This window comes from Balaenoptera borealis (genome assembly GCF_965194805.1).
Source record: "Balaenoptera borealis genome assembly, chromosome: 16".
NCBI classification, from domain to species: domain Eukaryota; kingdom Metazoa; phylum Chordata; class Mammalia; order Artiodactyla; family Balaenopteridae; genus Balaenoptera; species Balaenoptera borealis.
In genome coordinates, this window is record NC_138872.1 from 35,397,868 (window position 1) to 35,412,398 (window position 14,531).

At 39.7% G+C, this 14,531-nt stretch overlaps 1 protein-coding gene across 1 annotated transcript in view; it reads right to left on the reverse strand.

The window, feature by feature from the left end:
• Positions 1-898: 898 nt before the first annotated feature.
• The window catches only part of HAO1 (hydroxyacid oxidase 1), a 75,271-nt gene continuing 61,638 nt past the window's right edge, over positions 899-14,531 (reverse strand). The window contains exons 5-8 of the mRNA XM_082359168.1: positions 11,623-11,714; positions 4,967-5,125; positions 4,782-4,851; positions 899-2,865 (exon numbers count right to left, since the gene is read on the reverse strand). Of these exons, the coding sequence (XP_082215294.1) occupies positions 2,795-2,865; positions 4,782-4,851; positions 4,967-5,125; positions 11,623-11,714 (392 nt within the window). The 3' untranslated portion in view covers positions 899-2,794. The remainder of the gene's footprint in view (positions 2,866-4,781; positions 4,852-4,966; positions 5,126-11,622; positions 11,715-14,531) is intronic.

Sequence of the window (14,531 nt, forward strand, 5' to 3'; positions counted from 1 at the left end):
GGAGCATGTTCAAAATGCAGATTCCCAGGCCACACCCCAGACCTGCTGAATCAGAATCTATGAGTGTGGCCCCAGCAATCTGTTTTAACAAGCCCTCCAGCTGATTATAATACACTCTCCAGTTTGAGAAGCACTTCTTTAGGGCACCATATACATTAAACACACAAGAAAAGCAGACTTGGCCTATATTAAACTACCTGTTCTCTATTATCCCCTCCCTCAACATATTTTAAGGAACTCAGGAACAGAAAAATCAGTTGTCTTCCTCAAAGAACTCCTTTCAAGTTCAAGTGAGAAAATCCCCAGCAATGGATGTGCAACAAACATGCCCCCCTTTTTGTCTCAGACATCAGACAGATTTGGTTTTAACGTTGTTACAACTGGACTGGAGACACTCTCAAAACAATGTAAAAACAGCTTTATATCTTCCTGATTATGGAAACAACACACATCATGAAGCATTCAGTTGTATTATGACTCTGAAGAAAAAATGGATATCTACGTTCAAGGAGGTAGTATGGATCTGGGGGTCATAAAATAGTCTAGAAATTCACAAATTAAGACCATTCATCACTATTCTCATAAGACTCACTTAAAGTGCCATGTGAAGATCTCCATTTGCTGAGAAAGCTATCAAGTTTTTAGCAGCCACAAACTATAATGTAGCCAAAGTGGACATTCTTTGCAAACAGCAAAGGCACTTCTGAATCAGTTGGTGGGATCAAAGAAGTGCTTATTATAGACCTATTAACTGATCAATATTAATTGGAAAAGTACAAAACAATTACGTGATATGACAGTCATATTCTTTCTTAGTATTTGGAGAAAAATTTAATTTCTTTTTATCAGATCAAATGATTCTTTTTTTAACTTTTATTTTTTGTTTATTTTTTAAATTTTTATTTTATTTTATTTTTTTATTTTTTATTTTTTTGACAGTGCCATGCAGCATGTGGAATCTTAGTTCCCCAACCAGGGATCGAACCCGTGGCCCCTGCAGTGAAAGCATGGAATCTTAACCACTGGACCACCAGGGAAGTTGCTAAATGGTTCTTCTTTATCAGACCTAGATATAATTTCAAAAAGAAAGATATATGTTTGTGTCCATCATAGTATTTACAAATATCTTAGCATTTAAAGGAAAAGAGAGAAGGAGGGAAGAAAGGAGAAAGCGACAGACAGAGAGAGAGACAAAGAGAGAGATCTGAGAATAATCAAACAGTATAATAAAACAAGAAGACATAATATCATGGTCATATTTCAAGGTAGTGATTCTCTCAATTGTTTCATTCAGTACTTCACACTAAATGAACAACCAGAGAGATGGTGAAAAGACAATTTCAGACTCACTTTGGTTACCAAGTTTACCTATAATCTGTCAAATACCTGGCTGGAGAATAAATGTAAAAGTCACATGACAAGGGCTTCCTGGACAGTCCGCCAATACAGTCACACAGGACTCCAGGCTCCAAAGGAGGTCTCAAGCGTAAGTTTAATGTTCTGTTGTTGGCTTGAAATTCTTAATAATCTTATCTTTGAGTTTGCGTTTTATAAGTAAAGGATGACGGGACCATGGAACACGTGCTGGGGCCTGGGAGTCTAGAATCACACATTATCCCACCCACTCCCCACCCAACCACCCTGCCACCACCTCCCCACGTTTCCTGAATGAGTCCTTGGCTGCTGGCTGAACCACCGGCCCAGTGGCAGTGCCGCCATCCACCCCCAGCAGGGTCCTGGGCACAGAGGAGTTTGGACAGATCACAGGGTGGTGTTCAGGCACCCATGAGGATCCCCGTCCCCAAGGAAACATGACATTAAATAGCAAAGAAAAGAGACCTTGGCAGGTTAAGAGAAAAACCTTGAAAGAAAGGAAAAGGCCTTTTTCCTGCTTTTTTGAACAGGGGGTCCACATCTTCACTTGGCATGGCCCTCACAAAGCATGTAGCTGGCCCGGCACGTGACTGTGAGTGGAAAGAAGCAAACGAGTAAAGAAGAGGAACTAGGAGGTATAAGAGAATGAATGGGTATTCACAGGGAACAGAGAGGTAGTTCGGGTTCAGAGATTAAAATGGTTGAATTCCACAGTTACAAATTGACCAGATATCTTCTTTTCAAAAAATGCTTTATTTCTCTCTGAATAAGAAGCAATCTATATCATAAAATACTCATATATATTCTGATACTAAGGATGTGAATGGAAATCTACATTCAAAGAAGTAGAATAGCCCAGGGTGTTAAAAAGTATCTAGAAAAATCACAAATTACCACCAACTTATCCAAATTCTCTCAAATGCTATCTCCTTAGTGTTGTGAATTCAAATCTCCTGTTTCTCCAGGCACATCCAGCCTTCTGAACCTGCGCTTAGATTTTAAGAACACGGTTTTAGGGATATCCACACACAATGCAGGTTAACAAACAGGGAGATCATTAACTTTTTACCTCTGCACTAGCTACCTCCAATTTCACCCAAGGATATCTTTTGTTTTGTAGCACGTGAGGCTGCCAGGGGATGACGTTGTCTAAATCCATTTTCAATGTTTTCTTTTTAACAGTTAATATATTTCCAGGATGCAAGTCCATTTCTTTCTAAAAGGTTCCTAGGACACTCATTGAAAAGTCAAAAGCAATGAACTTAAAATAGCAAGGGATTTCTATTTTGTTGGAGAAGAACGACATCCTTTGTATCGAAGTGGGGAATTACAGACTGTGGTCACCCTCTGCACAGTGTCTCTTTGTCAAGTAATATACGCCAAAAAAAAAATAATACAGATGGGAAAATATTGTGCACTGTCAGATCTTGGAAACGGCCAAAAGATTTTTCCTCACCAATGTCTTGTCGATGACTTTCACATTCTGGCACCCTGAAAAAATAACGCATACATTTAATATGAAATGAATGCAATAATAATCAGGCAGGTAATCGTTTTCCCAAGGAATGTAAAACTTGACAAATGTAAGGTTTATGATTCAAGGTAGGCTTGCCAAATCTTATGTGGCATGAGACCATTTTTATTACCTAAACAGTCCTTAACACAAAATGACTGGCACATATTTTTATTAACACAAAGAGTATATTCTTTTCTGCCACATTTAATAGAGAGTCAGTGACTGAAAACTCTCTTTTAGGATATGTCTGTAGCAAATTAAAATGCAGAGTGAGGATTCAGAGAATGACGTTCTTCTCACTGATGCTGTGTCCACACAGCCTCAGCTCAGGAGTGTGTAGACCACTGATCTCCAGAATTCTATCTCTGGGGACAATCTGAGGGATACGAATCACAGAAAAGGAAGCCCTCATTATTTTCAAAAGTGGGGGAGGAGATAATTGACTCAAGGTGATTCTTTGTATCTAGAGGTCCATTCTGAGTCAAATCCAGTCACTAGGAATAATAGTGATTGTTTACTTGTTCGTTCCTTCAGCAAATACTTATTATTTATGTGCTATGCACTGCTCTAGACACTGGGGATACTGCAGTAAAGATAACAAAGATCCCTGCCTCAGGGTTCTTACTTCCAGAGAGGAAACAGAAAATACATAATACGTGTAATTAAAAAATAAATTATGTGATAGATTATCTATAGAAGGTGTTAGGTGTTATGGAAAAATAATGAAATAGTAACAGGGATAAAAACTGGAAGTTGAGTGGGTGGAGGACAAATTGCCATTTTAAATATGGTGGTCTGGATGGGACTCTGTGAGAAAGTAGGATGTAAGTGTGACTTGAAGGACATGGGAGAGTTAGCCATGTAGATATCTGGGGAAAGAGCGTCCAGGTAGGAGGTGTGGCCAAGGCCAAAACCTTAAGGCTGAAATAGGTCTGACATGGTCAAGGATAATCAAGGAGGCAAATGTGGCCTGGGTGGAATAAGCAAGAGTGAGAGTGGGAGGAGCTGAAGTCAGAGAGGTGACAGAGGTCAACCACATAAGACCTCGTAGACCATCATAAAGACTTCAGCATTTACTCTGAATAAATTGAGAGCCATTGGAGGGTTCTGATCAGAAGAGTGATATGACCTGAGTTCATGTTTAAAAGAATGGTCCTGATGCTGTGATCAGAATAGACTGGGACAGGGATGGAAGCAACAATAGACAGGCTGACCCAAAATTCCCTAGGAAAGAGAAACAACGATGGGAAGGATACACAGGAAGACCATCACAATATCCAAGATGAAGAAAGATCATGAAGGCTCCAGACAGGCTGGTGGCAGAGGAGGTGGTGAGTAGGTCTCTTTTACAGAAAGCACCTCTGTGAATGTGAGGGTATGAGAGAGAAAAGGAGTCAAGAGTGACTTAAGATTTTTTATCTGAGCAACTGAGACAATAGTATTAACATGAACTGAGACTGGAGAGTTGGCAGTTAGAGCAGGTTTAATGGGGAAAGTTGGCAGTTTAGTTTTGGACTGGTAGACTTTGAGATGCCCCTTAGACATCCAGATGGAGCTGTTGACTAGCCAGTTAGATTTCTCATTCATGTGTTAAGAGAGGAGGAAGTGTTCAATGTAGTGTTCACCCTTAAGGTACTAATAAGACTCACCAAAATATCCCTGAGAAGACTGTCAAATGCTAAGTGACCACTACAGACAGCACACACTCTGGAGTTTCTCCGTCCAGAGGGCAATCTGCACTAGAGCTGTGAGTATGCAGCCAACGTTAAATTGAATTACACTCCAAATGATTCCATCCTCTTCCCCTTCAAATTCACTTCTCTCCACCAAGGACCCTGGCCTAAAGACACCCAGAAGAAAAGAAGTTGTAAATGAGAGCACCAAGTCTTACCACTCAGAGCCATGGCCAACCAGAATTCTTCCTTCAGTATCTCAAGGACATCCTGAACGCCTTTCTCTCCCTAAGCAAATAGAAGACACAGATCTTTTGAGTAAGTCAGTCTGAATGGTTTCACAGATTTATTTCACAGTTGAGTCATCCTGTTTTATATATTTATTGCTTTGTCCTCCCATTACCTGTGAAGCCAAGCCCCAAATGATCGGTCTCCCCACAAACACAGCCTTGGCTCCCAGGGCCAGAGCTTTCAGAACGTCAGTCCCCTTCCGTACACCCCCATCCAGGAAGACTTCCACCTTCCCTTCCACAGCCTCCACAATTTCTGGCAGAACATCAATCTGTGTAGAGAAAAGGTCAGTAAAGTGATACTATGCATGCTGAATTGTTCTCCAATTCAACTTCCTCAGGCAACCAACCATCTGACTAGGGCTTAGAGTGAAAGAGGCTAGGTTTAGAATCAACAGTAAAACTATTCCCTCCTAAAATAAAAGAGGTGCAAATGCTAGTAACAAAAAACCGACTAAATTTGGAACTGAGTGACTTATTTTTCTATCAAAGTCCAAGGGTTTTATTCTATTCCTGGTATTCAAGTTCAAATATCATGATCCAAAAAATATATAAACACAATTTAAAAGCACGTAATGATCATAAAGATACAGAGCTGTTTTTTCATTAAACACATAAATATAAATGAATTATCTTGCTCATATAAATTATTCTGAACATTATTTACTCATTGAAAAATCAGTTGTTAAAATTCATACTCAGATTGTGGTAGAAGCAATGGTATATAAAAATGCAGACACCACCAGTCACAGAAAATCTTAGTCTCTGATTTTCCCATCCAAAATACGGGAATATGTACAATAATATAGCAAATATATATAATAATGTAGCAAACATGCAGCTATACATTAGAGAACTCTCCCTGAAAACATTTTTCTTGCTTTTAAGGAAAATGACCACATGAACCTTGAAGATCCTCATCTTGATTGGCAATTGATGATAGGCTTATATCAGCACTAGAGAATATAAGATCCTCATTGAGGTCAATCTGGTAGATTGCACTATTGTTCTTAATTCTTCACACCACTCTGAACCCACTTTTTCCAAGGCCACTTGGCAGTTTTTCCTACTAAAAGAAACAGAGTGCACTTGCCACTCCTCGACAGTGGCCTTGGCCTTGCAACCTACTCTGGCCAATGACACTTGATCAGAGGTGGCAGAGTGCCGTTTCTGGGCATAGGCCTTAAGAGACCTCATGCATTTCAATTTTCTCCTGCACCTTGCATGAGAGGAGAATCCCCCGGGCAGTGCTTCCCCTTTAGCTGAGACCCAGAGAAAATATTCAGCAAGCAGAGCTGTCCCATCCAAGCCCAGCTGGACCTGAAACTTGGAGCACAGCCATCTAACCAGTACCAAATCTAGATCAGCAGACCCCCATGACACAAAGATTCATGGGAATAAAGACTGTTGATTTAAATCACTGAGTTTGGAATCTTGTTTTCTAGCTCATAAAGTTGGCTAATAGCCAATAGTTTTAATAGCTAGTAATGATACAATTGGCTACTTTGATGTGAATCTTTGCACTTGAGGGTGGAAACAATCCTCGAGGTGACCTGTAGATCAAAATCTGTAGAAATTATCCACTTTCACCCCCAAGTATTTAAATATAAAATTAAGTCCATACATTCAAGTGCAGTTTTTCTAGAAATAATTGTGCTGAAATCACTCAAAAGCTTTCCCACTTCTCCCCTAAAATTTTAGAGGCTCAACTTAAAGAGAGTTTTGTGTAAAAGGTTGAAGACCAAACCTGACTACAGATTTGGAGGAAGTGAAGGCAACAGTTGGAGCAGGGCCCCTAAAACGTTTGGCAGGTAGTGTGATTTTCCCCTTTTCCTTTTGGCTTTTCTGCCTGGCCAAACATGCTTTGGATCCATTTACATACGTCCCTTTACCTATACATAGTCCTCTTTTTAGTCAGGCAAGTTACATCAACATATAAATGCTACAATTTCCAAGTGATGATGCAAGCTATAATTAAGCATATTTCCCCATTTGAAACCAAAACCAAAGAAAAATATTAGCTAGGTTGGGTTCAATACACATTTTCACGGTCACGCAAATCAAGTCTGTTTAGGATATTTCCAATGCCCAAACTGGCCTAAAAAATAAACTAATAAGGATACTTAAAATGTGAATCCTGGGTTATAAAATGAAGTCCAGATTGGTGTTTCTTGTGTCCTTGGACAAGGATGTTCTATCCATAGCTGAGCATTTCTATCCTCCCTTTCTTCTTTCTGGAGCTGTAGTTTTACTGTGTATATATTATGCAGAATAATTCTGATCAGAGCAGATTAAATAAGTAAATGTAGTAGACAAATCCACTATTTTAAGACTGTTCTGTTTCCTTTTTTTTCAGCTTGCTACACATCTAAGAGACGATTCATTTCAGCTTTTCTTTCCTTAAAGGTTCTTTAGACAACTAATTTCGGGCTTATCTCCAGCACAGTTAATCTACAGGAAAATACGGTAAGATTCCAATGTACTACTACTCACTCATCCATCCATTCATTGATTTTTTTTAACATCTTTATTGGAGTATAATTGCTTTACAATGGTGTATTATTTTCTGCTTTATAATGAAGTGAATCAGCTATACATATACATATATCCCATTCATTGATTTATCAAACACTTTATTGATTACCTGGCAGATTCCAGGCACTATGCCAGGCAGTTTAAGGAATCCAAAATGAATCCCACAGGGATCTGACTCCCAAAGAACCCCCCTCTTTCCTGTTCCTGCTCAAGGTACGCACTTCCAGGTCCTCCCTGTCCCACAAAACTTCCACTCACAGAGGGCTTCCATCTTTCTACCTTCTTATAGCATCCAGTCCTATACTGGTTTGATTTCCAAACCAAAGCAGTCGAGCACAAACAAAAGCAGATAAAGCCAGATGTGCTTTAGTTAACAGTGAAGGAGACAGTTTCCAGGCCACTGCCCACAAGTCATCTTCTGACTCTCTACCCATCACGCTTCACCAGGCAGCCCTGGCTGGGGGTGGGGGTGTGAGTTCTACTAAACACGTTTAGAAAATCACTGGTCCATATAGGTCTGGCGATTGTTTGCAACTGTAAAAATGGCTACAACTATTTCCTTCCCTATCTCCATTTCCTTGCAATGTGACATTTCTGCTTTTCCCATCAAGAGGGAGAAATGGGGCCAGAAGAGTCTGTTTCCTCACCCCTTGAATCTGAACTAGGCTTGTGACCTGCTTTCACCAATAGAACAAGAGAGAAGTGACAGCGTGCCTGTTCTAAGCCTAGCACTCAAGAGGTTTTGCATATTTCCACTTGCTCTCTAGGAAACCAGGCCACCTAATGTGCTAGATGTGAGACGATGCAGAGTCATCCTTGCTGATGTCATCCTACACTAGTCTGCCCTAGTAGACCCAGCAATTGACCACATACGCATATGAGTGAGCCCAGCCAGGACCAGAAAAACCTCCCAGTAGACATCAGCTCAAATTGCCAACACACAAGTTGTGACATGAATAAATGGCTGTTGGATTTTAGCCAGTAAATTTCAGAGTGGTTTGTTACACAGCAAAAGCTAACTGATATATCAAGTGTTTCTCAAAGGTAGAATTTCATGAATCCCTTTCAGAAGGAAAAATGAAAGATCTCATAGAATATGCCCAAGGACTCAATTTTAGAAACACTGATTTAACAACCCAAAGTTTATTTTCTGAAAAGGTTTTACAGTTGAGAATTTTCACTAGAAAAGAATGTCATATATTTAAGTTTAAGGTAGTTTGGGTCCAGTTAGCATCAAAACAAAGATGAAAAAATGAAAAAAAAAAATTCTCCTAGGGTTCAGACTCCAGAGAATCTGTCTTTAGACCCCAGTTTGAGATGTTCCAGTACTGTGGATTTTGGAAATCGATTTGATTCTGCCATATCATTCTCTAATTACTCCAAGACAAGTCTTGGCCACATCATTACCTTCAGGGTAAGGATCTTAACATGAACTTATTTTTAAACTCTTTGCTGTAGCAGGGGTCTGGCAGTGGTTCTTGGTAGCATTGCATTAAGATGGATCTAAGTCAAACTCCTGTTCTAGGACTCGTAGTGATAAGTATTTCTCCATACAAAGAAACTCTGTGATTTATAGAAATGTAGAAATCATATAATCCAGATGTTTTATTTTTGCAACCAACACAACATTATGAAGAGGCTAAGGCTGAAAAGTTTGAGCAACTTGCTCACTCAGCTCTCACCCCTCAGAGGAGGCAAGCCAAGGACTTGAACCCAAAACTCTGGGTTCATTTCAATGCTCTGCCAGTGAAATCATGTTGCCTCTTTGACTCTGACTTATGATGTCACAGAATGTACAGGACAGCAAGTCCTTCTGTGCATCTACTGAAAAGTTCTACACCACAGCATCCTCCAGGCCTTTTGCCACACGCCTCAAAACCACCACACTGAGAGAAAAACACCTTCACTATAACCTCAATCCTGTTTCACATTCCTCTCATTGTCATGCACCTTAAATTTGCTCTAAAGTAGGAGGCAAAACTCAAGCAAGCATCTCATCTCATGCACACATCATGCGAAGAGGAAGATAATTGTTTTTCTTAAAATAGTCTCTGAGACCACAACTCACAAAGCCCTTTTAGATAAGTTTCCATATCCCCTCAGCCAGAAGGAAATAAATCACACCATTTAGATATTTTTCCCTTAAAATCTAGTTAGATTTGATTTCAGTAGATTTAAATTTTATTTTTAGAAAACAAACTGAATTTGGCCTGCACACTAAGTCTACATCTTCATACAAAAGAGAGTCATAAATCAGCGGAAAAGCCTTGAACTGTGACCAACTTTTCCCTGCCCAAAGGAGCTCTTCACTCTCCACTGCAGGCAATGTTTAATATCACCTAAAAAGATGGGTTTTTATAAGTAATGCTGAATTGGAAAGAGCTGACAACTTTCAATTTTATGAAGTTGTTTTAATTTTAATTTTAATTATTGACTGCATGCAAAGACTTGATTCATTCCTATCATTAGCCCATTAGTGCTTCATGAAAAAGTCTGAGTGCAAATGCGTATACCCAATAGTCCCCTGTCATCATTAAATCTGCCCTAACCTACACAGCATCCATGGCTTTAGCTAAATCAGCCTGCTAGTTTAATGCAACAGTAATCCACTACTACTTTACTAAATTATTTGAATAAATTCAAATATTCATCCCAATTAAAGCCATCCCCTATTAACTATGACTAAATGGTTCTGACAAAAGGGGGAAATGCATATGATGATCCAGCTCAGAAATGATGGCCTAGGAAGTCCATCCACATTATTTTGTAGATACATATTTATTTAAATTTTGTTACATGATGCTAGCTTACTTTGCCTACAATAATTGAGATTATAGAACACTAAAGTTTAAAGGCACCAAAGAAGTAATCTAATTGATTTTTAAACTTTAAAAGATGAAAAAGCTGAAATTTGGAGAGGTTATTGAGTCCTTCTGCTCCATAGCAGGTCAGGCCCTTCTCTCTTTCCTTGGCTCTCATAATTATGTGGGCCACCTCATTGATCTTCTTGCCCCCTGTAATGCCACAGTCCAATTTGTGATACTCATTGCTGCTAACTCAGGGCTTTGCTATTGCATATTCAATGACTCATAATATTAAAGGACCTCATCCCAGACCTCTCCGAGCAAGCGTATTTCCCAGGACTCCCGACGCCCACCAGGTAATGCAAACGAAATGGATTCCTTGGTATTCCCCAAACACATCTCACTCTTTCCCATTCCACTTTTAGACTCACACTCGTAAAACAGGGGTCCACATGGGAACAGAGCAGAGGTGAAAGGCAACTGCAATCCCATTGCCTCATCTAAAAGAATCTTGGTCATGTTCCCACAAGTGGACAGCATGTCCACTCCACCTACAGCTCCTGGCCTCCATTCTAGATCACGGATCCATGAAATCCACCCCTAGATATGTGTCTGCCTCCATGACTTTTGATCCATTTCTGGGCCCACCAATCCTTGATCTTAAAATCTACCGCTGGTTGGGCTCCTTGGCTCTTTGCCTTTTTGGAGCTAATTGCTCTCCTTTACAGTTTTGACTCCATCCCACATCATTCCAGCCAGTTTAGTTTACTTTTATATCTGGATTCTGGACTCTGATTTGCCTAGCACAGTGTGTACAGTGTATACAAAACATAGATTCACATTGGATCTCCTGGGTAGCTGTCAAAAATACTAGTGCCTCTGCCTTCCCTGGTCCTGCAAGATTCTGATGGATGGATCTAGGGTGCAGCTTAGGAATTAGGAGTCTTTACAGTTTCCCAGGTGATTCCAATATGCAGCCAAGGTAGTTCACAGCTCCAACAGAGTAGCTTGTTTGCAGCAGACATCTCCTTACCTGGACCACAGGATTTCTACTTCCTTTCCCCACCTGCCCTCACTCTGCAGTTCTTCAACCCCCACTTTCAGGAAACTCATGGCATAATCTTTTCTTTCATACTCCAATTTATAATATACCTATTGGTATATTTATGAATACAGGAATAATCCCTGCCCACAAATGACTGCGTATTTAACACAGGCTTTTATAAGTTTACAACTAAATAGACTGAATAATTATCTAATTTAGGTAGTTACTTGCCACTAAACTTAAAATCTGAGTTCTTACCTATACTCATACATATTTTACCTTGAGTGTTCACACAAAAATATATACACAATGAAAGGCAGTCATAGAGATAGCCAAAAGTGGGATAGAAATGAGAATTCCAGTTGAGGCATTTGCCAAAACTCACAGTGGCTGGCACCCCATCAAGCTGTCGACCCCCATGATTTGACACCAAGATCCCATCCAAACCATGTTTAACTGCCTCCCTGGCATCATCACCTAGAAAGAGAAAGACAACCATTGTATGGAAAAGGCAACTTAATAAAGGCTTGAGTTTTGAGGCTAAAGCATCCCAGTCAAAGGGAGCCTGACCTCATACATACGTATCTTGCTTGGAAATTTTAACACAGAAATACACCCAAGGGTTAAATCTGGAATTATAATGATGGCTTCTTTGGCCAAAAAAGGTTAACACTTAAAACAATTTAATGATGAAATAAAATTATCAATAGATAGCAAATTGACATGCAGTTAAAATGTATTTATCCTCAAAATTAAATACTCTTGCTAAGTAATTTTTTATTAACAAGATATTATTTAGCATTTAATATAATTATTCCTCTACAATTTGGATAACGTAAAAGAACATACAAGTAGCAAGCACTTTCAGTACAACAGGTGATGAACAAGTCTATTTCAAAAACATTCCTTAATATAAAGATATAACTTCAGTAATTATTTTAAGTAATAGTGTTCTATAATTAAACATATTTTGCCCATGGAAATATACAAAAATGTAATATGAAAATTATATGCTACACCTCTAATCATGCTTCTAATCATGCTAAACCTCTAATCATGCTTCAAAATATATTGGTTTCTGAAAATATAGTTTTAAATAGTAGATTAACATTTCCTTAAATTGGTTTCCAACTTTTTTTATACTTTATATTTTAACTATTATTTTCAAAAGTCTCCCAATAAAAACCATTTTCTAACAGAATTATGAAAATAACACTGGTTCTCCAATTTAACACTCAAAGATAGCCCAAGGCTATAGTGAAATCAGGTTTTGGAAACTTAAGCAGATAGATACAGAACATTGTATATATTTATAAATTCAGCAATGGAGATCAAGAGCAGAACTGACAAGAATAATAAAAAAAGATTCACAAGAGAGTTTATAATTCTGATTGTTTGAAAGTTTTATGCTAAATCACCATCTTCCAAACTGTGTTTCATGGAATACTGCTTTTTAAATATTCCCATTTTTCAAAATAATGTTAGAAATATTTTTCTTCTAAAATTATAGGTACATGGAAATGTTAAATCCATGTGGTATAGACTGAATGTTTGTGTCCTTAAAAATTCACATGTTCGGGCTTCCCTGGTGGCGCAGTGGTTGAGAGTCTACCTGCCAAGGCAGGGGACACGGGTTCGAGCCCTTGTCCAGGAAGATCCCACATGCCGCAGAGCAACTGGGCCAGTGAGCCACAATTACTGAGCCTGCGCGCCTGGAGCCTGTGCTCCGCAACAAGAGAGGCCGTGATAGTGAGAGGCCCGTGCACCGCGATGAAGAGTGGCCCCTGATTGCCACAACTAGAGAAAGCCCTAGCACAGAAACGAAGACCCAACACAGCCATAAATAAATAAATAAATAAATTTTAAAAAATAAAATAAAATTTAAAAAAAGTTTAAAAAAAAAATTCACATGTTCTAGATTGGTCCAAGATAGCAGAGTAGAAGGATGTGCATTCACTCCCCTTTGCGAGAGCACCAGAATCACAACTAACTGCTGAACAATCATTGACAGGAAGACACTGGAATCCAACAAAAAATATACCCCACATGCAAGGACAAAGGAGAAGCCACAACAAGATGGTAGGAAGGGTGCAATCACAATAAAATCAAATCCCTTAACTTCTGGGTGGTTGACTCACAAACAGAAGAACAATTATACCATAGAAGTCCACCCACAGGAGTGAAGGTTCTGAGCCCCATGTCAGGCTACCCAACCATGGGAGGAGGAATTCCCAGAGAAACAGGCTTTGAAGTCTAGTGTGATTTGATGGCAGGACTTTGACAGGTCTGGGGGAAACAGAGACTCTACTCTTGGAGGGCACACACAAAGTAGTGTGCACATCAGGACACAGGGGGAAGGAGCACTGACCCCATAGGAGACTGAACCAGACCTACCTACTTGTGTTGGAGGGTCTCCTGCAGAGGCGGGGGGTGGCTGTGGCTCACCGTGGGGACAAGGACATGGGCAGCAGAAGTACTGGGAAGTACTCCTTGGTGTGAGCCCTCCCAGAGTCCACCATTAACCCCACCAAAGGACCTGTAGGCTCCAGTGCTGGGTCATCTCAGACCGAACAACCAATGGGGGGGAACTCAGCCTCACCCATCAGCAGACCAGCAGATTAAAGTTTTATTGAGCTCTGCCCACAAGAGCAATGCCCAGCTGAACCCACCACCAGTTCCTTCCATCAGGAAGCTGGCACAAGCCACTTAGATAGCCTCATCCACTAGAGATCAGACAGCAGAAGCAAGAAGAACTACAATCCTGCAGCCTGTGGAACAAAAACCACATTTACAGAAATACAGACAAAATGAAAAGGCAGAGGACTATGTACCACATGAAGGAACAAGATAAAACTCCAGAAAAAAAACTAAACGAAGTGGAGATAGGCAACCTTCCAGAAAAAGAATTGAGAATAATGATAGTGAAGGTGATCCAAAACCTTGGAAAAAGAATGGAGGCAAAGATTCAGAAGATGCCAGAAATGTTTAACAAAGACCGAGAAGAATAAAAAAAACAAAGACCTAGAAGAATTAAAGAACAAACAAACAGAGAGGAACAATACAATAACTGAAATGAAAAATACACTAGAAGGAATCAATAGCAGAATAACTGAGGCAGAAGAACGGATAAGTGGTCTGGAAGACAGAATGGTGGAAATCACTGCCATAGAACAGAATAAAGAAAAAAGAATGAAAAGAAATGAAGACAGCCTAAGAGACCTCTGGGACAGCATTAAACAAACCAACATTCACATTATAGGGGTCCAAGATGCAGAAGAGAGAGAGAAAGGACCC